The sequence below is a fragment of the Eretmochelys imbricata genome, chromosome 21 (assembly GCF_965152235.1).
Source record: "Eretmochelys imbricata isolate rEreImb1 chromosome 21, rEreImb1.hap1, whole genome shotgun sequence".
Classification (NCBI taxonomy): domain Eukaryota; kingdom Metazoa; phylum Chordata; order Testudines; family Cheloniidae; genus Eretmochelys; species Eretmochelys imbricata.
In genome coordinates this window covers 16,929,681-16,955,108 of record NC_135592.1, presented here as the reverse complement: position 1 = coordinate 16,955,108, position 25,428 = coordinate 16,929,681, and the positions used below count along the sequence as shown (strand labels likewise).

Sequence of the window (25,428 nt, the reverse complement as noted above, 5' to 3'; positions counted from 1 at the left end):
CAATAGAGATTTCTGGATTTTACTCAACCTCCACGTAGTTTTTACGGATGCCTGTCTTATAAAACACTGACAGTTGAGTGGAGTGAGGTGCTACCAGCCATGGGGCTGCCATGTGCCCGGGACAGAATAGAGAAGTTGAACACAGAGTGGAATATCATACAATGAACGAATGAAGAATTAACTTCAACTTCTTTATCATCACTAGTGGTTTGACCCAATCTTTGTGCTCTGTTTCCTGGGATGAAAGTAGGAATTCATCTCTCGCTACTCCCAGTCACAACAGCTACAGTTGAACATATTTTTTCCTCATTGAATAGAATTTTGTGTTCTGAAAGAAGTCGCCTTCTGCCTGATCATGAGCATATCACGAAGGACTGGAAGTAACAGACACACAAGAAGACACCAAAGAGTGCAAAATTACAACAAGAAACCAAGACAGATGTAGATGTCATGCTTCATAGTAGTTTGAGCAGCCAACTTTAATTTTTGTGATGGTTTTAAAACAAGAGTTAAATCTAATAAAATGATCATGAAACATTTTTCAGTTTTTACTGTACAGCCCACCTTTGCCCTCATGGTCTCAGCCCTCATCGGCCCTCACCCCCCCCCCACGAATATTCCAACACCCCCCCTAATTTCAATTCCTGGGGAAAACACCCAGGAGCCCCGGGTTCTATTCCTGGTTCCCATTGATCTGCTGCAGGACCTTAAGCAAGGTGAAGAGGATGGGTCACTGATACAGAGCGATCTGGATGGCTTGGTAAGCTGGGTGCAAGCAAACAGTATGCGCTTTACTATGGCCAGATGTAAATGCATCCGTCTAGGGAACAAAGAATGTCGGCCATAATTACAGGATGGGGGACTGTCCTGGGAAGCAGAAACTCTGAAACAGATCGGGGGGGGGGGGGGCATGGACAATCAGCTGAATAGGAGCCCCCAGTGTGACCCTGAAGCCAAAAAGGCTAATGCAACCCAGGGATGCATGAACAGGGGAATCTCAAGTAGGAGCTGAGAGGTGATTTTCCCCTCTATATTTGGCATTGGTGCGACCACTGCTGGGATCTTGTGTCCAGGTCTGGTGCCCACAATTCCCGAAGGATGCTGATAAATTGGGGAGGGGTCAGAGAAGAGCCATGAGAATGATTCAGAGTTTAGAAAACCTACCTTATATTGATGGACTCAAGTAGCTCGATCTATTTAGCTTAACAAGGAGAAGCTTATGGGGTGACTTGATTACAGCCTGTAACTACCTACATGGGGAACAAATATTTAATAATGGGCTCTTCAGTCTAGTGGGGAAAGGGCTAACACAGTCCGGCGGCTGGAAGCTGAAGCGAGACAAATTCAGACAGGAAATAAGGGGCGATTTTTTAACAGGGAGGGTAATTAACCCCTGGAAGGATTTCCCAAGGGTCATGGTGGAGTCTCCGTCACAGACAATTTGTAAATCCAGCTGGGCTGTATTTCTAAACACTCTGCTCTAGGGATTTTTTGGGGACAGGTCTCTGGCCTGCGCTATACAGGGGGTCTGAGTGGATAATCACCATAGTCCCACTTGGCCTTGGCATCTATGAAAGTCACTTTCTCTCTCCTCTCACCCTTTGTCTGTCTTAGCGAGGCAGGCTGTTCGCTCCCTGGGGCCGGGCCTCGTACTGTGCAGCTGTAGTGAATGGGGCCTGATGGTGTGACTGGAATACGAGTAATCAGCATGTTGGGCATTGCAATGAGGATCGACAGCCACAGATCAGGGCTGGTATCAATGAGGACATTTACTGACGTGGCTAGATCTCTCCCCCTGGACACTCTTCTTCCAGAAGAAGCACGTCTACATGGAGTGTTTCACTGGCAAAGCCGTGTCGGTACTTTTCCCCATGTAGATGACCCCGAAGGCACAATGACCTGGAGACAGGGCAGGGAGGGTCCCAGCTACGCCAACCAGCGAGATGCAAGACCCACCCCTTTGATCCAGAATTCACTTGGTTCCAGTTAATTGCTGCTGGGGGCACAATGGGGCAGTGTCCAGGAAGTGGATCTCTTGTGTGGACTGGACCAGGCTGAGGTTGATGGTGGGATGGATGGACACTACGGTGCTAATAAACAATGGTCACATAAACACCACCCTATACCGGAAACCTACTGACCGCTATTCCTACCTACATGCCTCCAGCTTTCACCCTGACCACACCACACGATCCATTGCCAAGCTCTGCGATACAACCGCATTTGCTCCAACCCCTCAGACAGAGACAAACACCTACAAGATCTCTATCAAGCTTTCTTACAACTACAATACCCACCTGCTGAAGTGAAGAAACAGATTGACAGAGCCAGAAGAGTACCCAGAAGTCACCTACTACAGGACAGGCCCAACAAAGAAAATAACAGAACGCCACTAGCCGTCACCTTCAGCCCCCAACTAAAACCTCTCCAGTGCAACATCAAGGATCTACAACCTATCCTGAAGGACGACCCATCACTCCCACAGATCTTGGGAGACAGGCCAGTCCTTGCTTACAGACGGCCCCCCAACCTGAAGCAAATACTCACCAGCAACCACACACCACACAACAGAACCACTAACTCAGGAACCTATCCTTGCAACAAAGCCCATTGCCAACTGTGTCCACATATCTATTCAGGGGACACCATCGTAGGGCCTAATCACATCAGCCACACTATCAGAGGCTCGTTCACCTACACATCTACCAATGTGATATATGCCATCATGTGCCAGCAGTGCCCCTCTGCCATGTACATTGGTCAAACTGGACAGTCTCTACATAAAAGAATAAATGGACACAAATCAGATGTCAAGAATTATAACATTCATAAACCAGTCGGAGAACACTTCAATCTCTCTGGTCACGTGATTTCAGACATGAAAGTTGCAATTCTTCAACAAAAAAACTTCAAATCCAGACTCCAGCGAGAAACTGTAACTTAGGCTTGAATAGAGACTGGGAGTGGCCAAGTCTTTATGCAAGGTAACCTATTTCCCCTTGTTTTTTCCTACCCCCCCCCCCCCCGCCCGACGTTCTTGTTAAACCCTGGATTTGTGCTGGAAATGGCTGACCTTGATTATCATACACATTGTAAGGAGAGTGATCACTTTAGATAAGCTATTGTCAGCAGGAGAGTGGGGTGGGGGGAGGTATTTTTTCATGCTTTGTGTGTATAAAAGATCTTCTACACTTTCCACAGTATGTATCCGATGAAGTGAGCTGTAGCTCACGAAAACTCATGCTCAAATAAATTGGTTAGTCTCTAAGGTGCCACAAGTACTCCTTTTCTTTTTGCGAATACAGACTAACACGACTGCTACTCTGAAACCTCATAAGTCAGGGATGGATGGATGGATGGTGAAGGGATGGACAGGTGGGAGGGTGTGTACAGGAAGGCTGGGACAGGGTCCATCCACTCTGGTGGGGAGGGGCTCTGCCGAGGAGGGCTGTATAAGTACACACAGGAGGCAGGCAGTGCATAGACCCTCTGCCCATGGGATGCTGGATCTCAGCTCAGCCCCGCGCTGAACCAGGTGGCAGGAAATAACAATGAAAACAAGCCACAGGGTTGACCCAGACAAGCAAAGATCTGAATGTGCCTGGCAGACCCCCTGCCCAGTGCTGTGCAAGGCCTCTCCTCCCAGGGAGAGCAGGAATCACACACTACACTTCTTGGGGCCTGGGTGGCACGCACAGCGCCTCCCCACACACAGACAGGAGGCCAGATAGCCCGGCCAGATGGCCCCAGAGGACGCCACACACACACACTGCAGGACGTCTTCACCCTAGACACATGCACACAACACTGCCAAGGCTGGGAGCGAAAGAGGCCAGCTGAGAGGCAGGTCTGGTTTTCTGAGCTCAGCCAAGCACGGGGCAGGATGTGGGGGGTAGGAAACAGGCTGAATCCTGCCACTTCCCCCCGTCCCACCGGGATGTTCCTCTGGACTTTCCTTACTCATTTTGCTGGATATTTTGCCCTTTTCTGGGGACTTTTCAGAGAGGCTCTCAACGCGATTCACAGACAATCCTGGATTCCCTCCCACAGTTCCCACATCAGCAGCATTAACATCCTTTTGCAGATGGGAAACTGAGGCATGTCTTGGCGAAGAGACTCACCTGAGGATACAGAGCAAATCAATGGCAGAGCTGGGAATGGAGCCCAGGAGGCCAGAAGCTCTCACCACTCATCCCAACTGTCCCTCTCACCCCTGCGCCCCGCCCAGGACCCAGGGTCTCCCACAGAAATAGGAAAAAATGGCACAATTCTTACCTCCCTCCACTGCTTGGTCTCTATCCCCTGGGTATAGAGCACACACACTGCGGGGAAAGAGAACAGGACACAGGTTAATGTGGGCCATGGCACTGTGGGCAGTTGGACTGGCAGGTGCCTTTCCTTTGGGGTGTCTGGTCCAGCAGCCTGGAGCCTTCTCCCACTCCGAGGAAGGAGAGGGTGGGGCTCTAGAGTCGTCTTTGTGAATTGGAAGGCAAAGATTTTGGTCCCTCAAGGGGGTCTCTCTGGCTCCCCCCCCCCCCCCCGCCACACACACACTCCCCTCCCCACTAGTCAGCATTAGCGTCATCACCACGAGCACTCAGCGGCTCCCACCAGGACCAGGGCCCCATTGCTCTACAGGCTCTACTAAGAGAGATTCCCCACCCCAAACAGACCAGACAGACAGAGAGTGGGAGGGGAAATTGAGGCACAGAGAAAGGAAGTGACTTGACCAAGGTCATCCAGCTGCTCAGTGTCAGAGACAGGAATAGAAGCCTGAGTCTCAGCCAAATGCTCTGCCCTGGGGCCACGCTGGTGCTCCATCAGTGCATTTATTATTGCAGACATCGTTCCTATCTGGGGGTCACCGTGCGCTGCTCTCAGTGCAGTTACACCCCTCAGACGCCTGCTGCCCCCTGTCCCATGGATCAGCACCAGGGAGGCTGAGTCTAGGCCAAGCTGCGTACCCCAGATTCTTCTGAAATGGTTTCAGCACAGGCCAGGCCTTCCCCAGTGCTGACAGGGCATCGCTCAGAGGCCTGGGCAGAGTCCCCATGGCAGCCTGGCATGTGCCCAGAGCAGGGACTGCTAGTGTTACCCGACTGCCTTTAAAGAAGCCCAGAATCACTGGCCAGGCCCAACATACATGGGACCAGAACCTGGGGACCTCTGCTGAGGGTCGGGGAGGAACAGGCACCGGGGCTGACAGGAGCCATGCTGAGCTTGCCCGGTTGGCAGCGTCTCCTTGCCCATCTCAGAGGGTGTGGAATGAATCACCCAGGGGATGTGGCAGGCAGCTTTGTGGCTGCCACATGAAGCAGAAAGACAAACCAGAGATTATTCTGTGTCATGGCAATGGGAAACTCTGGAGCCCAGCACAGCCTGGCCCGGGGAGCCACTCCCTGGGCAGCTCCAGGCCAGCAGCACAAGCTGCTGCTAGCCTGGGGATCCCCACCCAACGCTACCCCATCCCCAACCTTGCCTGAGCACTGGCTCCGCTACTCCCATTGGCCAGGAACCGCAGCCAATGGGAGCTGCGGGGGCGGCACCTGCGGGCGGAGGCGGCACACAGAGCCACCTAGCCGCAGCAGAGACAGGTTGCCAATTGCGGGGAGCTGCCTGAGGTAAGCGCCACCTGGATCTGGCACCCCAAAACCCCTCCCGTGCCCAAACTCCCTCCCAGATCCCACGCCATGCACCCCCTCCCACACTCCGAACCCCTCATGGCTGGTCCTCTGCCTAAGAGCATCAGGGACATGGTGCCGCGTGCAGGGAGCCATGAGGAGCCAGGTAGGGAGCCACCGGCCCCGCACCAGCCAGACTATAAACTGGACTTTCTATGAAGATTAGAAATGCTGGTTTATAGAGCATTCCGGTTGGTACCAGGCCGGATAACTCCGCTTTTCCTGTATTCGAACTGTAGGGACGTGTCATAGAATATCAGGGTTGGAAGGGACCTCAGGAGGTCATCTAGTCCAACCCCCTGCTCAAAGCAGGACCAATCCCCAATTTTTGCCCCAGATCCCTAATGGCCCCCTCAAGGATTGAACTCACAACCCTGGGTTTAGCAGGCCAATGCGCAAACCACTGAGCTATCCCTCCCCCATCCGTGTTCGGACTTTACTGAGTGCTTGGGAGCGGCTGCTGCCGTCAATCTCACCCAGAACGTCCGTATCCCTTATCGGACGGTGACATGCGAGCCGTTGTATTGTGAGCCTGTGACACTGGGACCCACCAGCCTGGAGAGAGACATTAGCTAGCGTGAAGGGCTGGGCTCCAACCAAAGGTGTGATGCTTGGCCCCCCAGGAGAGGTCCATCGACGCCAGGTGGACTATTGTGAGACGTTGAAGAGGATGAAAGATGTTGGCTGTTCTGCCCTTGCCCCGGGAAATGTGAGTGGATTCCTCCCACTGGCTGAGTTTGCAGCTCAGAGCACACGGTAGGAGGGGGATAAAAACTCCTAACAAGGAGGAACTGGATCTCTGTGCTGCTTGGATTCGGGTCAGGGGGAGGGACGGGAGGGTTACTAGACATATGTAAGAGATCCCCAGGAGCCTTAAAGGACATATAGAGCTCGTTTATTATAGAAGCTTCTACAGCAGAACCTCAGAAATACGGGAATGGAGACTGTTCTTAACACTGAACAAGACATTACGGACGTCAGCCACGGGGCGGGGTTGGGGCTGCAGATGTGGGGGGATGGGGGGTTTCAAGGTGTCTGACCCTTGGGGCGCCACGGCTCCCAGTGTGGGGCTCAGGGTTTCTGCCCTGCACCAGGGCTCAGGGCTTTAGACCTGCGCGGAGCTTCACCCACAGCTCCATTCCCAGCTTCAGCTTCGCGGGAGCACCGGGGCTCAGGGCTTCTCACAGCACTGCTCCTGGTTTCAGCCGGTGGGGGGGACACTAGGGCTCAGGGCTTTAGTTACACGCACGGGGGGAATGCTGGAGCTGAAACCAGCGCTCCCCTCATAGCTAAAGCCCCAGGGCCCGGAGCCCCCCTCAGGGCTGAAGCTGGGAATGGAGCTGTGGGGCTAAAGCACTGAACCCCGGAGCTCCCTCCACCCCAAGTCTAAAGCCCTGAGCCCCAGTGTTCCCAAGGGTCAGACCCCAGAGCACCCCGCCCCCCCCCCAACCATGTGGCTGCAGCCCTAACTCCGCCCTCCCCCCATGGCTGAAGTCTGAAGCCCTGAGCCCTGCAGGGCTAAAGCCCCAAGCCCCCGGCCTCCTACTGGGCCTTGGAGTTTTTATAGTATGTTGGAGGGGGGCTCAGAAAGAAAATGGTTGAGAAGCCTGCAGTACAGTATTTGCTGGGGTTTGGTTTTGTCTCTGCACTGCCTGATTGCATACTGCCAGTTCCACACAGGGTCCGGTTGACCGGCCAGTCCGTAACTCTGGTGTTCCTATTGTAAGCGGGGGAATAGTCTCGCTATTGTGGGTAAACTTTCCTGGCTTCTGCACTACCCCAGTGAAGTGGGCTAGTGAAAGGATCTGAGTCCTCGCTCCCACTTCCTTTACCCAGAGGCCTCCCTGCCCTTGAGGACTCCCCTTCCACTCTCCCGTCTGGCAGAGTCCTCGTAACCGCAACGAGGCTGGGCCCAGGATTCCTGGGGGGCTCGACCCCCAACCCTGCTGTGGTCACCTAGGACAGGGGCTAGGGTGTCCCCATTCCGGGGTACTCTCTCTGCACTGGGCACTTCTCTGACCCACTGACCATTACATACAAGTTAAAGCAAATGCAAGTTATTTAATCAACAATTAATTTTAAAAAGAATAAGGAAAAATGGGAAAGGTGAAAGGAAACACATCACCCCGCTCTGTGGCAGGGAACACCACAAACAGCATCTCTGGAACGTCAGGGCAGTTCACAGTCTGCTCCTTGTAAGTCCCAGGCCCCCTGCTCTGGCCCTGGTCGTGCTGCAGGGGTGCTGCGGGTCGGACACTTGCTCTGGTGGTGGCCACACGCTCTCAGGCTCTAAGTGGTGGGACCCTTCTGCCCTGTGTCGCCCCCGCCCTGTCGGGGTTATGATCCAAGCCTGGCCTGCAGAGCTTCTTGGCTGAGGTGTCTCCCTGTGCTGGGCCCGCTGCCCAGGGTCCCCCTCGCTCTCCCCAGCTGCTCACCGCACCCAGCTCTGGACTGCTCCAGCCCCAGCTGCACCACTCGGTCTCAGCACGGCTGCTGCTCTGCCTCCAGCTCCCTGGGCTGCTTCTCTGACCCCTCTGGCTCTGCTCCCTGCAGCTCTGCTCCCTCTGGGCTGTGCCTCTGGCTTTGGGGCTGCAGCTCTGCTCCCAGGACAGGGTCTGCTCTCTCTGGGCTGCTTTTCTGGCCCCTCTGGATCTGGCCCAGCTCTGCTCCCCAGCTCAGCTTTGGCCCCTGCTTTCTCCTTAGCTCGGTCCCACTCCATCTGACCCAGGCAAATCCAGCTCACACGGAGGATGGAACCTCCCTGGCCTCCTGACTCCCTGATTAGCCTGCCCGCCCTGTCATTCAAGCTGACCTGGAGCATTGGCCTCTCCCCATTGTTCTGGGGACTGTCAGTCTCAGGGTCCTGATTCCCCATCGACCCTGCCCCCTTTTTAGTACTGGGAGCTAGCAACTAAAACACCCCCACGGAATGTTAGTAAGGGGCAACAGTCCCCTTACACTATCTTTGAGGTTCTGCTGTATTATACAAATAAATTACAATCTTAAGTTTCAAAATGTCTTTCTGTTCACCTGCTTTAACCCTGTCAATAATTCTCGTGTCCTTTCCCTACTGTGACAAAGCTCTGTCCTTGTCTCCGTGGGTCTGTGTTTCCTGGCAAATTTCGCTAACCTCAGAGGCTCACTGCGACCCTCCATGTAACCCTTCTCTCTCTAGAGACAAGGGTCACAGCCTACTGAGCCATTTTCATCATAAGCCAGCAAGGGAGATGAGGAGAAGTTATCCTTCCTTGCACAGTCTCTGTTGTCTCCCAGTCTCAGTGATTAATCAGGGGTCAAAGGGAGGGGGAGCTCAGGCCCCCTCTCTACTCCAGGCTCCAGTCCAGGGACCCTAATAGTATCAGCTATGGTAGCTGACCTTTTAGAAACATGACATGTACAATTCCCTGGGCTACTTCCACAACAGCAGCCCTCACTTCCTCAAGCTCCACTTCACCCTTACCTCAGGGCCTCCTTCCTTGTGCCTGATATGGTGTGTACTGCTCAGCCTCTCCAACAGCGCACCTTCCTCCCACAGCTCCTGACATGCACACCCACCTGACTGACTGGGAGGCTTTTAACTAGTTTCAGCCAGCCCCTGATTGGCTTCAGGTGTCCCAATCAACCTAGCCTTCCCCCTGCCTTCTGGAAAGTTCTTAATTGGCCCCAGGTGTCTTAATTGACCTGGAGCAGCTGCCATTTAACTTATCCTGGTACCAGGGATTTGTTTAACCTGGAACTAATATATCTATCTCCCACTACTTTTCTATAGCCATCTGGCCTTGCCCCGTCACACTACTTAATACATCTGTAGATAGTTTGTTAGAGGATTGGCTGCAAGCCTGGTCTTTGGGGTGAGATCTGAGGTGCAGTTGACCTGGGGTAAGTGACTGGTCCTTTGGGACTGGGAGTGACCTGAACCTCGCTGTGATCTGTGGTGAAGGGACCAGCTACCACAAAGGTGGATGAGTGGTGAGACAAATCGGCGTGCCCAAGGGGACTGTCTGCCACTCCGTGTCCAGATGTTGCAGTGCCAGAGACATTCACACTTGATACTGGGCAGTTGGAAATCTAAGGACACAACTCGGCCAAGGTGGGGTGTGGGCCCTGCTCCCTCCAGTCTGCCCCGAGGTTGGTATGCAGGCTCTCGCTCACTGCAGGCAGCTGTACTGACGGATTCAGTCACTAGGAACCAGACTGAGACCCAGCAAACTCATCTCACACAGGGACCACCAAACAGTCACCTCTGGCCTGGATGGCTCTATGGCCCCAACCCCCATCCCCCCGCCCCATAACTGCTCCAGTGCAGCCTCACGTGCAGTCCCATGTGCTTAGCGTGACTGTCCCTGCAGTGCCATGTGCTGGACGACACGCTGCCCCCCATGCTGCCCCCCAGCACCCTTCCCCCAGGTCTCTGCTCCCTGCAGGCCGGGCCAGGCTCACGCTGCACCAATGAGTTAAAAGCTAACCCGAGGGGATCTCTGGCTAATTTCACACTGGGCTGGGGATATCGGCAGAGGAGAGACACTCTCAGCAAATTGTCATCTGGAGACAAGTCAAGGAGCCGTGGGCTCGATTCTAATGCTATTTACTGAACGGAGCAGCTGTTTGCAAGGCAATCTGCACACGGGGCTGCCAGAGGGCGTTCGGCTGGGCTTGGCGTAGTTCATCCCAGGAATGTGAATATCCTAGTGGCGCATCAGAGATCAGCTCCAGGTCCAGCTGGTCACACTCTGCACTCAGTACTAGCCTGCTGGACCCTGCTTCGGATCAGGAGCGCTCCAATCCCCAGCGCTGAGACCTGCTGCCCCTGAAGTCCCCTGCAAGGGGTTCTCTGGGGCTGGGGTGGGTGTGGGGATGGTGGGTAATTGGTACCTATATAAGAAAAAGGCCCAAATATCGGGACTGTCCCTATAAAATCGGGACATCTGGTCACCCTCGGGCTGACTGATCCCAGCTTGCCCTGGCCCCACTGCTGTGCAGGGGCTCACAGACCGATGTGCACAGGCCTCTGACCACTGGGCTGGGCTGCTCCTGCGCTGACATACCCCACCCCAGCTCTCCCTGGGGCCCCTGACCAATAGGGAGCAGAAGGGACCGAGACCCTTCCCTGAGAGCCCGCCCCGCGCAGGCCCAAGTCTGCAGCCCCCGGAGGCGGAGGGGGGTTGGAGAAGCCGCCCACCAGGGTCAACAGCAGTTGTACAGGAGACCCCCAGCCGCCCTGGGCTCCCTTAGCACATCACCACCAGGATGTGAGCAGTGAGACCTAGCGGTCAGAGCAGGAGCCAGGGCAGAGTCCCAGACAGGCCAGAGGGCAAAACTGAGAGTCGAGTGAGATCACACATGGGAGACAAACTTAGAGCAGAACCACAAATCGATAACCAGAGTTGGGCCAGGACAGCGGGAAGCTTTCCGACCACAGCCAGGTGGGTCTGTCCTATGGACAACTTGCTGTGCCCTGTGCCCCGGGCCCCAGCATTCTGCCAATCAGCTCCCAGGACTGGGGCCTCTGGCTGAAGCCAGCTCCTCCTCTGTCCCCAAGTGGCAGATTGGAACCTACAAGCTCTAAAGCACCCCCGGCCCTGGCCAGCACAACCCCCCTTGGTACTTACTTGGGTCAGACTTGGAGAAGGTGTCCTTGTCCAAGAGGTGCCTGGAAGGAAGCAGAAGAGAACAGGTGATGGTGAGGCTCTGGCTGCTCCCCAGCCAAAGGGGTCCCCATAGACTGTCTCTGGGCAGAGGCATTTCACAGCCCTGCCAAGCCCCAGCCTGAAGTGGGCATGATCCACATCTGGGTCGTAGCTCCCTCCTGCTGCCAGCCTCCTTTAAGCTCCTGGCCCTTCAACCCTGGCCTCCTGCTCAAACTGCTCCTCTTCCTCGGCTGTCAATGCAGCTCAGTTCACTTTGCAGCATTCCCTGGCCTGAGCCCCTCAATCCCAGCCCTGGCTCCCCCCCCCCGCACACTGCTCAGCTGATGTATTTCACGCCTCACTCATTGCCCCTCTGCTGTTCCAGTCCTGGGCTCTCTCCCACCCCGCTCTGCCAGTGCCCCTCAGTCCTGACCCCAGATCTGGGCTCCTCACCACGGCTGTGCCAATGCACCACAGCCCTTCTGACTAAGACAGGGCTTCTCTCGACTTCCACAAATGCCGAGAGAGTCCAGGAAAAGCTGCTGCTAACACAAAGATGCCAAACCCAACATTTGCAGCCCTGTCTCTCCACCAGCGAACTGGGGGCTCAGCCGGACCAAACACCTCACAGCCGGACCGGTGGTAACAACAGCATGGCCACCCATCGATGGCGCCAGGCAGCTGTGGCCTGTGTGCCATGAATTCAGCGGGTCTCAGCCTCCTTTCAAACACACAAGCGTTGACAGAAAACCAACGTGACAACTGGCTTCCTCGTTTGCAGCCTCAGCAGAGAGCCCAGGGGTGAGTGGGCTGTGGAGACTGGAGGACAAACCTGACAGGGCAGGGCTGAGATGCCGTAGCAGGGGTCAGTGGTAGGAAGCCTGCCTCTCTCGGGCTGTGATGGGCAATGTGATTACTGATGCTGGGATGGAGCCTAGGTGTGCCAGCGAGGGTCAGAGCCCATCACACCAGGTGCCACACACATGTAATGAGAAGCCAGGCCCTGCTCTGGTGAGCGTACAATCTACATAGCTGCCTGTTCGCTGAAGCCACCTGGCACCTTCCGCCAGCACGCCCTGGACCTCAAAGGAAATAAACCAGCACTCAGGAGCTGCGCCAGACCCCAGCTGGGGTAAACCAGCACCCAGCCCTACAAGTCAGAGCAGCTGATTGGCACCAGCTGTGCGCCGGCTCGTGGTTTTCAGCAGTTGCTGGTTCTAAAAGCGAGGGAAGGCAGCCCCAGCCGACGTCAGTATTTTCTCTCTGTCTCCGTCCCCTCTCCCCATCCCTAGCCCCAGCGCAAGCAAGTTATCAGAATATCACGTGTGCTTCTCATTACTGTCTCCTGATACTTGGGATTTACCAGCCCTCCCACTCCAGGGAAGGGCTTCGCCTGCTCACCAGGCATCTGCAGTGGGCTCAGGCACCGGGGAGGGGGATCCAGCCACCAGCGCAGCAGAGAGAGGATGACGCGCTTTGCACGGCAGCCCCTCAGGCAGGTGCACATAGACCTGGCGAATCTGCTTCCAGCCCCTTTCCCACACAGTGGGGGGAGCTGAGCTCCGCCGAGTGCCGCGCGTGGTACAAGGAGCAGGACTGGCTGGGCCGTGGCTAGGATACAAGATTGAATTGTTGCCAGCAAGCAGAGGGAATATCCCAAGTGGGCTTTGTTAATGCACAAAAAGCAAAGTAGCCCAAGGCCTTCCCGGAGCCTTGTCCCCTGGGATCTCCTGGGGCAACAGGGCTCTACCAAAGGGGGTGTTTGGTGCCAGAGAGAAGGCTGAGGACAGGAGTCCTGGGTTCTAGTCCCTGCTCTGGTGCTACCTCAGTGTGTGGTCTGAGGTTGCTGTTTAGTGCTTTGAGATCCCCAGTGACGATCGCCATTACAGCATACAGATTATTGATTCCTCCATTGATAAGATGTGCATTTCCCTTCGACCGCAGGGAGACTGTCCATCAGAACAGTGGTCCAGACCCTCAATGGGTGTCTGGAGGTCCAGCTCTCTGGTCCAGATGTTGCACTCAGTTACACCAGTATAAATCAGGAGTGAACCCACGAGAGAGATTTCAATGGACTTACTCTGGATTCACACCACTTTGACAGTTTTATTGTCTCACCAGTGTAAATCAGGAGTGACTCCACTGGACACCGTTCTCCTTTCAGTCCCCTGGTGTAAATCAGGAGTGACTCCAGTGAAGTCAGTGAAGGGACGCTGGGGTCAGGGAGAGAAGCCAGGCCCTGTTCTCAGCCAGTGCTCGTGCTCCCTCCCAGAGGACGCAGCCCCTTCGCAGCACCGCGCACCCTGCAGCACCCCACATGGCCCGATGGGCGATACCAGGCCTCGGACACTTGGCACAGGGGACGCTCAGCCTCTGTCCCCATTGCCCGGCTGCCCAGCGCTCCCAGGGGCTGCTGGAAACTGACCCAAGAGCAAGCAGCCAGGATGAGGAGGCAGTGGCAAGGGGTGTGGCATGCCAAGGCGAAGGCTCAGCGGGGCAGATCTAGCAAGGCTCCCTGGCGTGGCCGAGGTTAAAGAAAGGAGCGCACCTCTCCCCTTCCAGTAGCTGAGCGTTTCCGCGCCTCGCAGTGCCATGTGCTAGTCCCACCCCCCGCGGCTGATGGGAGAGTCCCTGGCACCAGGCTGGTGGATCAGCTCTGCCATTGCCCAGCTGGGAGACCTGCCCACGAGCTGCACCGCCCCTTCAGCATGGTGATCAGGAGTGGAGCACTCACTCGGGGCACCCCCATGCCTGCAGGGCAGTGGGGAGATCACCCATGGCTTCCCCACACACACCAGCATATCGCCCAGGGGCTCAGCTGGGCACGCCCAGTCCTGCCTACTCACCAACCTGTGCGAGCTCTTCCTGCACCACTCACTGCCTGGGGTCACTCGCCCTCTCTTACACATGCTCACACACACCATTCACAGCAACCAACAGCATTTCCACAGGTCACATACAACCGTGTGTAATATGTTGGGGAAGAGTCAATACTGCTTTTGTAAAGGGAAATTATGGCTCGCTAATCCATTAGAATTCTGTGAGAGGGTCAACAAATGTGTGGACAATGATGATCCAGTGGATATAGTGCACCCAGACTTTCAGAAAGCCTTTGACAGGTCCCTCACCAAAGGCTCTTAAGCACACTAAACAGTCATGGGATAAGAAGGAAGATCCTCTCCTGGACCAGTAACTGGTTAAAAGACAGGAAACAACGGTTGGAATAAATGGTCAGTTTTCAGAATGGAGAGGGGTAAATGGCGGGGTCCACCAGGGATCTGTACTGGGACCAGTGCTGTGCAACGTATTCATAAATGATCTAGAAAGGGGGTGAACAAGGAGGTAGCAAAATTTGCTGATGATACAGAAGTCCCAAGTTGAATGTGAAGAAATTGCAAAGGGATCTCACAAAACTGGGCAACAAAATGGCAAATGAAATTCAACACTGATAAGCGTAAAGTAATGCATGTTGGAAAAAATAATCCCAACTATACATATAAAATGATGGGGTCTACATGAGTTATCATCACTCAAGAAAGAGATCTTGGCATCATCGTGGATAGTTCTCTGAAAACATCCATGCAATGTGCAGCAGCAGGCAAAAAAGCGAACAGAAGCATTAGGAACCATTAGGAGAGGGAAAGATAATAAAACAGTAAATATAATGCCACTATATAAATCCATGGTACGCCCACACCGTGAACAGTGTGTGCAGATCTGGTTGCTCCGTCTCAGAAAAGATATATTAGAACTGGAAAAGGTAGAGAGAAGAGCACTAAAAATTATTAGGGGGATGGAACAGTTTCTATATGAGGAGAGCTTAAACAGACTGGGATTATTCCACTTAAAACAGAGATGACTGGGGGGGATATGATAGAGGTCTATAAATCATGACTGGTGTGGAGAAAGTGAATAGGGAAGTGTTATTTACCCCTGCACATAACACAAGAACTAGGGGTCACCTGATGATATTAATAGGCAGCAGGTTTAAAACAAACAAAAGGCAGTATTTCTTCCCACAACACACAGTCAACCTGTGGAACTCCTTGCCAGAGGATGTTGTGAAAGCCAAAACTATGACAGAGCAAAAAAGAACTAGTCCTGGTCTACACTACGGGGGGGAGCAGGGGGATCGATCGATCTAAGATACGCAACTTCAGCTACGAGAATAGAACATCCAACTGAAGCAGAGGGAAATGATCCCTCCTTCCAGATGATGTTGTGGTATCCTCTCGCACTGAGGATGCCTCTCCAGGGGAGAGAACTCCAATCATTAGGAAAACACAGGTGTTAGTAATGGGCTATTCGATCATTAGAAACATAGAGAGCTAAGTTTGTGATGACCAGGAGAACCGTATGGTGACTTGCCTGCCTGGTGCGAAAGTTGGGGATCTCTCGAGGCATCTAGATAGACTTATGTGTAGTGCTGGGGAGGAGCCGGTGGTCGTGGAACATGTAGGTACTGTGACAAAGTTCCTGCTCTACCTTGGTGGGTCTTGCGCTTATTGGAGGATTTGCTCGCCTTGGAGCTTCACGGCAGCCCTCAGCTTGGCCGTTTTTCTGAATTCACAGTCCAGGTTGACTCCTCCTGTGTCTGACCAGGAGTTGGGAGGATTTGGGGGAAACCCGGGCCCGCCCTCTACTCCGGGTTCCAGCCCAGGGCCCTGTGGAATGCAGCTGTCTAGAGCGCCTCCTGGAACAGCTCTGCGACAGCTACAACTCCCTGGGCTACTTCCCCATGGCCTCCTCCCAACACCTTCTTTATCCTCACCATAGGACCTTCCTCCTCGTGTCTGATGACGCTTGTACTCCAACAGTCCGCGTTCTCACTCTCAGCTCCTAGTGCCTCTTGCTCCTAGCTCCTCACATGCACCCAGCTCCAGACTGCTCCTTTTTAAAACCCAGGTGCCCTGATTAGCCTGCCTTAATTGATTCTAGCAGCTTCTTGATTGGCTGCAGGTGTTCTAATCAGCCTGTCTTAATTGTCTCCAGAAGGTTCCTGATTGTTCTGGAACCTTCCCTGTTACCTTACCCAGGGAAAAGGGACCTACTTAGCCTGGGGCTAATATATCTGCCTTCTATCCCTCTCCTATAGCCATCTGGCCCGACCCCATCACAATACCAATGCATAGGCACTGACTCCGTGGGTGCTCCAGGGCTGCAGTACCCATGGAAAAAAAACAGTGGGTGCTCAGCACAGACTGGCAGCCCCACAGGTCAGTGCCTCCCCCTCCCCCTAGTGCCTCCCCACCCACCGGCAGCCCCGCTGATCAGCGCCTCCTGCTACCCCCAGCACCTCCCGCCCGACAGTGATCAGCTGTTCCACAGCGCTGGTGGGGGAGAACCGGAAGTGAGGAGGATGGGACAGAAAGAGGCGGGGGCACGGGGAGGCATAGCCACTGGTGGGCCACAGGCCACCCATTTAGAATCCAACCAGACCCACCCAATTCAGGGCCAGAGCCCCCCGAATCTGCAGGCTGGGTCTCCCAACCCTGGCTGTGTGTCTGTCTGCCTGCCTGCATTGCTCTCTGCTGCCCCGATCTCCAGCCCCATGCCTGGCATGTGCCTTGCGGGGGCAGGCCTGGGCGGAGCTAGAGCTGGGGCCGGAGACCAGGGCAGCAGTGTATGGGGCCAGCAGGAGAGGGATGCAGCGGGACACCAAGCCGGGGTCCATGGGGTGGGCGGAGCTCAAGCCCCGGTGGGGCCTCCCTCTGCCCCATGAGTGTGCTCCACAGCCTGTACACCCTGGGCAGCCTCGTCTTCAGGTCCCCAGTTAGCAGCAAGGGCCGGCTGGAGGGGGTGGGGGGAGATGGGCAGGGGCTGGGGCTTGGAGGAAGGGGTGGAGTGGGGGTGGGCCCTGGGCAGAGTGTTGGTTGAGCACACACACCCCCCCCCAGGCAACTTGGTAAGTCAGGGCTTATGTACCAATGACATAGGGAAGGGTAGGAGAGAGGTCCTGGAGGCCAAATTTAGGCTGCTGGTAAGAGATTGAAGTCCAGGACTCCATGGCCATATTCTCTGAGATGCTCCCAGTTCCACATGCAGGGCGAGGGAGACGGGCAGAACTGCAGGGTCTCAATGTGTGGGTGAGACGATGGTGTAGGGAGGAGGGGTTTAGATTTATTAGGAACTGGGGCACCTTTTGGGAAAGGGGGAGCCTGTACAGGAAGGATGGGCTCCACCTAAACCAAACTGGAACCAGATTGCTGGCACTTAACATTAAAAAGGTCTTAGAGCAGTTTTTAAACTAAGGGCTGGAGGAAGCCAATAGGTGCAGAGGAGCACATGGTTCGGACAGAGACATCCCTTAGGGGAGGATCTATTAATGGAGTTTCTCTTTGTCCTAGTAAGGAGGAGAGGATGGAAGACAATAAAATACAGGATCTGATGAGAAAAAGTCAAATGAAAAAGAGTCCCATTCAATTACATCGTGTAATGGCAGACAGCTGAAAAGTGACAAGTTTTTAAAGTGCTTATATACAAAATGCTAGAGGTCTAAATAATAAGATGGGTCAACTAGAGGCTATTGATATAACAGGCATCACAGAAACTTGGTTGAATGAGGATAATCAATGGGACGCATCCGACGAAGTTGGTATTCACCCACGAAAGCTTATGCTCCAATACGTCTGTTAGCCTACAGGTGCCACAGGACTCTTTGCCGCTTTCAGCAGGACACAGTAATACCAGGGTGCAAAATTTCTCAGAAGGACAGAACCGGTCGTGCTGGTGGGGAAGGGGCACTATATGTGAAAGAAAGTGTAGAATCAAATGAAGTAAAAATCTTAAATGAACCAAACTGTACCATAGAATCTCTATGGATAGTAATTCCATGCTTGAATAATAAGAATATAGCGGTAGGCATATACTACCGACTGCCTGATCAGGATGGTGAAAGTGACTGTGAAATGCTCAGGGAGATTAGAGAGGCTATAAAAATAAAAAACTCAATAATAACAATGGGGAGATTTCAATTATCCCCATATTGACTGGATACATGTCACCTCAGGATGGGATGCAGAGATAAAGTTTCTTCACACCTTAAATGACTGCTTCTTGGAGCAGCTAGTCCTGGAACCCACCAGAGGAGAGGCAATTCTTGATTTAGTCCTAAGTGGAGCACAGGATCTGGTCCAAGAGGTGAATACAGCTGGACCACTTGGTAATAGTGACCATAATATAATTAAACGTAACATCCCTGTGGCAAAGAAAACATCACAGCAGCCCAACACTGTAGCATTTAATTTCAGAAAGGGGAACTACACAAAATGAGGAAGTTAGTTAAACAGAAATTAAAAGGTACAGTGCCAAAAGTGAAATCCCTGCAAACTGCATGGAAACTTTTTAGAGACACCATAATAGAGGCTCAACTTAAATGTACACCTCGAATTAAAAAATACAGTAAGAGAACCAAAACAGTGCCACCGTGGCTAAACTACAAAGTAAAAGAAGCAGTAAGAGGCAAAAAGGCATCCTTTAAAAAGTGGAAATTAAATCCTAGTGAGGAAAATAGAAAGGAGCATAAACTCTGGCAAATGAAGTGTAAAAATACAATTAGGAAGGCCAAAAAAGAATTTGAAGAACAGTTAGCCAAAGACTCAAAAAGTAATAGCAAAAAAAATTTTAAGTACATCAGAAGCAGGGAGCCTTCTAAACAACCAGTGGGGCCACTGGATGATCGAGATGCTAAAGGAGCACTCAAAGACAATAGGGCCATTGCGGAGACACTAAATGAATTCTTTGCATCGGTCTTCACAGTTGAGGATGTGAGGGAGATTCCCAAACCTGAGCCATTCTTTTTAGGTGAAAAATCTGTCCCAAATTGAGGTGTCAATAGAGGAAGTTTTGGAACAAATTGATAAAGTAAGCAGTAATAAGTCACCAGGACCAGGTGGTATTCACCCAAGAGTTCTGAAGGAACTCAAATGTGAAATTGCAGAACTACTAACTGTGGTTTGTAACCTATCATTTAAATCAGCTTCTGTATCAAATGACTGGAGGATAGCTAGTGTGATAACAATTTTTTAAAAGGGCTCCAGAGGTGATCCTGGCAATTACAGGCCTGACATCAGTACTAGGCAAACTTGTTGAAACTATAGTACAGAACAAAATTGTCAGACACATAGATGTACATGATTTGTTGGGGAAGAGTCCACATATTTTTTGTAAAAGGAAATCATGCCTCACCAATCTACTAGAATTCTTTGAGGGGGTAAACAAGCATGTGGACAAGAGGGATCCAGTGGATATAGCATACAGTAACTCCTCACTTAACGTCGTCCCGCTTAACGTTGTTTCGTTGCTGATAAATTAGGGAACATGCTTGTTTAAAGTTGCGCAATTCTCCCTTATAACATTGTTTGGCAGCCACCTGCTTTGTCCACTGCTTGCAGGAAAAGCAATCTGTTGGAGCTGGTGGGGGCTTGGAACCAGGGTGGGCCGGCAGCCCCTATCAGCTCCCCACTCCCTTAAGTTCCCCGTGCCAGGCAGTTCAGCTGTCCCTCCCCCCACTGCCCTATGCTGCTCCTGCCCTCTGCCTTGGAGCTGCTCCCCGGAGCCTCCTGCTTGCTGTGCAGGGGCGGGGGGCAAGAAAGGGGGCTAATGTCAGGATGTGCCCCCTCCCCTGCTCCTGAACCCCGCTTACCCCTTCTCCGTATAGAGCAGGGTGGGGACATGACAGGGCTCAGGACCAAGGGAGCTTGCTGGCTGCAGAGGCTGTCTCAACTTGCTGATATACTTAAAAAGGCAATGTACTTATAGTGGGGTCATGTACTTAAAGAGGCAATGCACATCTCTCTCTCCCACACACAGAGTGTGTATCTCTGTCTGCCATGCTGTCTCCTCTCCCTCCATTCGTGCTTGTAGAGTGTGAGGCTACATTAACAACAGGTGTTAACCCTTGAGGGCTCAGCCGAGTGCTAGTTCATCATTTAGCAGCAAGGCATTCCCTGGGAAATATCCCACCCTCTTCCACCCTCTGACTCTACCACCTCAACCAAGCTTCACAATCATCATTGCTGTGTATAGTATTAAACTGTTTGTTTAAAACCTATACTGTGTGTGTGTGTATATATATATATAGTTTTTTGTCTGGTGAAAAAAATTTCCCTGGAACCTAACCCCCCCATTTACATTAATTCTTATGGGGAAATTGGATTTGCTTAACTTCGTTTCGCTTAAAGTCACATTTTTCAGGAACATAACTACGTTAAGCGAGGAGTTACTGTATTTAGATTTTCAGAAAGCCTTTGACAAGGTCCCTCAAAAAAGGCTCTTAAGCAAAGTAAGCTGTCATGGAATGAGAGGGAAGGTTCTCTCATGGATGGGTAACTGGTTAAAAGATAGGAAACAAAGGGTAGTTCTCAGAATGGAGAGGTAAATAGTGGTGTCTCCCAGGGGTCTGTACTGGGACCAGTCCTATTTAACATATTCATAAATGATCTGGAAAAAGGGATAAACAGTGAGGTGGCAAAATTTGCAGAGGATACAAAACTACTTAAGATAGTTAAGTCCCAGGCAGATTGCGAAGAGCTACAAAAGGATCGCTCAAATCTGGGTGACTGGGCAACTAAATGGCAAATGAAATTCAATGTTGATAAATGTAAAATAATGCACATTGGAAAACATAATCCCAACTATACATATAAAATGATGAGGTCTAAATTAGCTGTTCCCACTCAAGAGAGAGATCTTGGAATCATTGTGGATAGTTCTCTGCAAACATCCACTCAATATACAGTGGCAGTCAAAAAAGCTAATAGAATTTTGGGAATCATTAGGAAAGGGATAGATAAGAAGACAGGAAATATCATATTGCATCTATATAAATCCATGATACGCTCACATCTTGAATACTGTGGGCAGATCTGGTCTCCCCATCTCAAAAAAGATATATTGGAATTAGAAAAAGTTCAGAAAAGGGCAACAAAAATGATTAGGGGTAGGGAACAGCTTCCGTCTGAGGAGAGATTAATAAGACTGGGACTTTTCAGCTTGGAAAAGAGATGACTAAGGGGGGATATGACAAATGTCTATAAAATCATGACTGGTGTGGAGAAAGTAAATAAGTAAGTGTTTAAAACAAACAAAAAAGTATTTTTTCACACAACACACAGTCAACCTGTGGAACTCCCTGCCAGAGGATGTGGTGAAGGCCAACACTATAACGAGGTTCAAAAAAGAACTAGATAAGTTCATGGAGGATAGGTCAATGAATGGCTACTAGCCAGGATGGGCAGGGATGGTGTCCCTAGCCTCTGTTTGCCAGAAGCTGGGAATGGGCGACAGGGGATGGATCACTTAATGATTACCTGTTCTGTTCACTCCCTCTGAAGCACCTGGCACTGGCCACTGTGGGAAGACAGGAGACTGAGCTAGATGGACATTGGTCAGATCCAGTCTGGCTGTTCTTATGTGTGTGTTTTGTGTCTCCAAGGCTGTGTCTTTGTGGGTGCACCTGTATAAAATAGTACGCAGCGCTGCAGCATTTGTTTCTGAACTGAAAAAACGTCCTCTGGTCCCTGAGAAGGCAAGAAGTAAACTCGGTGAACCAGAACGTGCAGCTCTTGCATGGCAGCTGGACCATTGTGCCAGCTGTTTGGGTGCAGGAAAGTGTCATGGTTTTGATGCCACAAAGTGACAAGCCAACCACACTGCACCCAGACGTGGGAATGTATAACAGCACCACCTTCTGCAGCGGGTTTGTGTCTCCCTCCTCTGGGGTAGCAAGTGAGGAGTGGACAGCACACCTTCAAGAGATGCTGCACTGTGTGATGTTCACGAGTCTCTCTTCTCACTGAGTCAGGGAAGAACCAATTACGCCGTGCTGGGTTAGCAGCCATGGTGGTGCTGCAGGAGACAGCTCCACTGTGAGACAGCAGAACAATGAGGCTGTAGCCACAAACAGGAGAGGGGCTTGAAAAGTCTCTCCCCAGTCACAACTTTGCCAGTCGCCCCTCTGGCCTTAAAGTCTATGACCCAGAGGTCCGTTTCATTATCCCTATTTTACAGGTGGAGACACTGAGGAAGTGACTGGCCCAAGGTCACCCATTAGCTCACAGCTAGGAGTAACCTAGATCTCCTGATCGTCAATCCAGTGCGCTGGGCACATGCCCTGCTGCTGCCACTGCTTCCAGCTACTGGAGCCCCGTGTGCTTAGCATCATTAATGGGGTTGTTGTTCTGACCCAAAGCCTGGTCCCATTGCCATTGCTGTGCAGTCCCATTGCCACCGGGGAAGCTCTGCAGGGTTAATTCACGGCAGACTTTGACCCCTGGACTTTTCAACTTAAGTCCATTCTCATTAGTGCCGCCGAGAGCGGTGCTGGTGGGGGCAGAGCCAGGACTCCTGGGTTTTCTCCCTGCTCCATTCTGCTATCCCCTCCCATCGTCATGCCCAACCCTGACCACCTGCCCCATGGCAGCTGTCCAACCTTCACTGTGCTGAAGGCAGCAGGCTGAGACTCGGGGCCTGACCCGAAGCTCCCTGCAGTCAGTGGGAGCCTTTCCTGCAGCAGACAGCGGAGCAAGCAGGTGTTAGAGGAGGGTTAACCCAGCAGCCCGCGAATGCTCATCCCAGCGGCTTATCGCCCCCACGTGCAGGACACCAGCAAACACGCCTGGCGATAGGCTGCAGTCCAAAGCCAGCGTCGCTCTGCAGACCCCATAATTCCTCCAGGCTGGGGCTCAGCGGCAGGAGCCGGGGGCTGGTGGTTTGAGGTGACAGACTCCCCCCTCACCAAACCAGGCTGCTGGGTTTGAGAAGAAGAGACTGGCCCCCCTGTACCTGCCCCTGCTGAATGGCTTAGGGCTCAGGAAATATAGGCCACGATCTGTGCACTCCCCAGGCGGGTGCTGCAGGGCTCTCTGAGCTAACCTGAGAGAGAGGCGAACAGGGGTGGCCGGCCCTTTAAGGGGAGCTGGAGCAGCCATACCTGTGACAAATCTGCTACCTCCCAGCTGAGACGGATCCACTAGGGAGCCGGTGATTATCGAAGCCAGCACGGCTCGGCTGAGAAGAGAGCTTCCAGGAAGGCCCAGGTCCGGGGGGAGAGCTACAGGAAGCCACTTGGCTCCTGTGAGAGGTGCTGAGGCCAGGTCTGACCCCAGGCAAGTGGCCTGTAGGGTGGGAACCTGTAGGGAATAGGCAGGTCCCTGCAGGAGACCAGGGTTAGGAGCAGGGATAACAGGTGTGAGGAAAGGGCCTGCCCCAGACTGTGGGTCTTGGGTCCCTCCCACCTGGGCTGTGAACCCCTCGCCCTCCATCAAACGCCCTCTTCCCCCTTTCACTCCTTCACCCACCCAACAGAAAGATACATCTGATGGTTAAAGAAGGTGGGGGCAGGGAGAGCAGGACTCCTGGGTTCTAGTTCCTACTGCAGCTGAAAGAGACTTTGGGCAAGTTATCGAGGGACGGGGGGCATGGATCAGCGTTCACGTCACCCTCCCTGTCTGTAGCTAGCCTGCGGAAGCTAATGATCCAACCAGTGGACCAAATTCAGTGATGAATCCTGGTCACATCCCACCTGAGGCACATTGCACATACACTAAGGCGGCCGAGGGACAGACTGTACCTGTCAGCTACACACCTGGGGTGGGGGCGGGGGGCAGTACGGTAAGACCTCACCTTATGACCCCCAACTGCAGTCCCTGAGCACAGACCTGGCTTCCCCCTAGCCCCCCATGGCACAAATAGGAAGAGACTTCAGTGTAGGGGGAAGATCAGGGGCATGGCTCTTCTTGGCTTAGCAGGACTCATGGGGGTGGATCGGGGGCCTGCTCAGAGCACACTGTGTTATGTTTGTTAGACAGAGAGCCGGATGCCCAGCCAGGCTACACTGGTACAGCCCCATCAATTTACCAGCCACGGCAATTAATGCTAGCAGAGGATCTGATCTTTTCACACAACACACAGACAGCCCGTGGAACTCCTTGCCAGAGGATGTTGTGAAGGCCCAGACTATAATAAGGTTAAAAAAAGAACTAGATAAGTTCATGGAGGATCGGTCCGCCAATGGCTATTAGCCAGGATGGGCAGGGATGGTGTCCCTAGCCTTTGTCTGCCAGAAGCTGGGAATGGGTGATGGGATGGATCACTTGAGGATTCCCTGTTCTGTTCATTCCCTCTAGGGCACCTGGCATTGGCCACTGTCAGAAGACCAGATACTGGGCTAGATGGACCTTTGGTCTGACCCAGTATGGCTGTTCTTATACCACATGCATATTCATTTACAGATTATTTATCAGGGCAGAGCCTGAAGCCATGAAGGTGGGAAGGGGCTGGAGCCAGGACTCCTGAGTTCTATTTTTAGCTCTGGGAGGCAAGTGGGGTCTAGTGGGTTAGAACAGAGGGGAAGGGAGCCAGGACTCCTGGGTTCTCTTCCTAGCTCTGCTCTGCCACTGACTTGCTGTGTGTTCTTGGGCAACTCATTTCACTTCTCAGTGCCTTAATTTCCCCATCTGTGAAAGGGGGACAGCACGGCCCTGCCTCCCAGACATTTGTCTGCCATATTGGTCAGACCCAAGGCCAGCAGAGACCACTGTGATAATCTAGTCCGGCCTCCTGGATAACCCGATTGTGACCCGCCCAGGCGTGAGCCCAGGATGCAGAGTTATCGGCTGCCCGGCACCTAGCGCAGGGAAAGGGAAATGATCTCGAGGCTGTTGTTGGCTTTGGCTGGGAAGATTCAGGGTGCTGGACCTGGGACGGGATGGCAGTAGTGCTGGACTCACGTAGCACCTTTCTCCCAGGGATTGCGGAGCACCTCCCATTGGCAGGCAGGTATCAATCATCTGCTTTTACAGCCAGTGAAACTGACTTACAGGGGGCAAGTCCAGGGTCACAAAATGAGTTGGTGGCAGAACTAACAAGAGTCACCAAGAGTCACAATCCCCTCACCCTGCCCTAACCCCCAGGCCACACTCTGACTCAGAGCCAGGACTAGGACCAAGGAGTCTTGGCTGCTAGACCCTGCTCCCAGGTGACGCCTTCAGTTGTTGGTTTCTGGCTATTTTTAAGCCACTCTTCAGGTCGTCTCAGGCCAGGAGATGTGCCTCTTCCTGGAGCTGTCTCTCCCTCCGGACCCTGTGCCTGCTCAGCACTGTCAGGCCCTCAGGCCTAGT

At 52.9% G+C, this 25,428-nt stretch overlaps 1 protein-coding gene across 3 annotated transcripts in view; it reads right to left on the bottom strand.

Annotated features, from left to right (window-relative positions):
* Positions 1–25,428, bottom strand: part of CPNE5 (copine 5) — a 190,540-nt gene that overhangs the window by 150,742 nt on the left and 14,370 nt on the right. For all 3 annotated transcript variants that reach the window (XM_077839213.1, XM_077839214.1, XM_077839215.1), the window contains exons 2-3: positions 11,291–11,331; positions 4,276–4,322 (exon numbers count right to left, since the gene is read on the bottom strand). In XM_077839213.1, the coding sequence (XP_077695339.1) occupies positions 4,276–4,322; positions 11,291–11,331 (88 nt within the window). The remainder of the gene's footprint in view (positions 1–4,275; positions 4,323–11,290; positions 11,332–25,428) is intronic.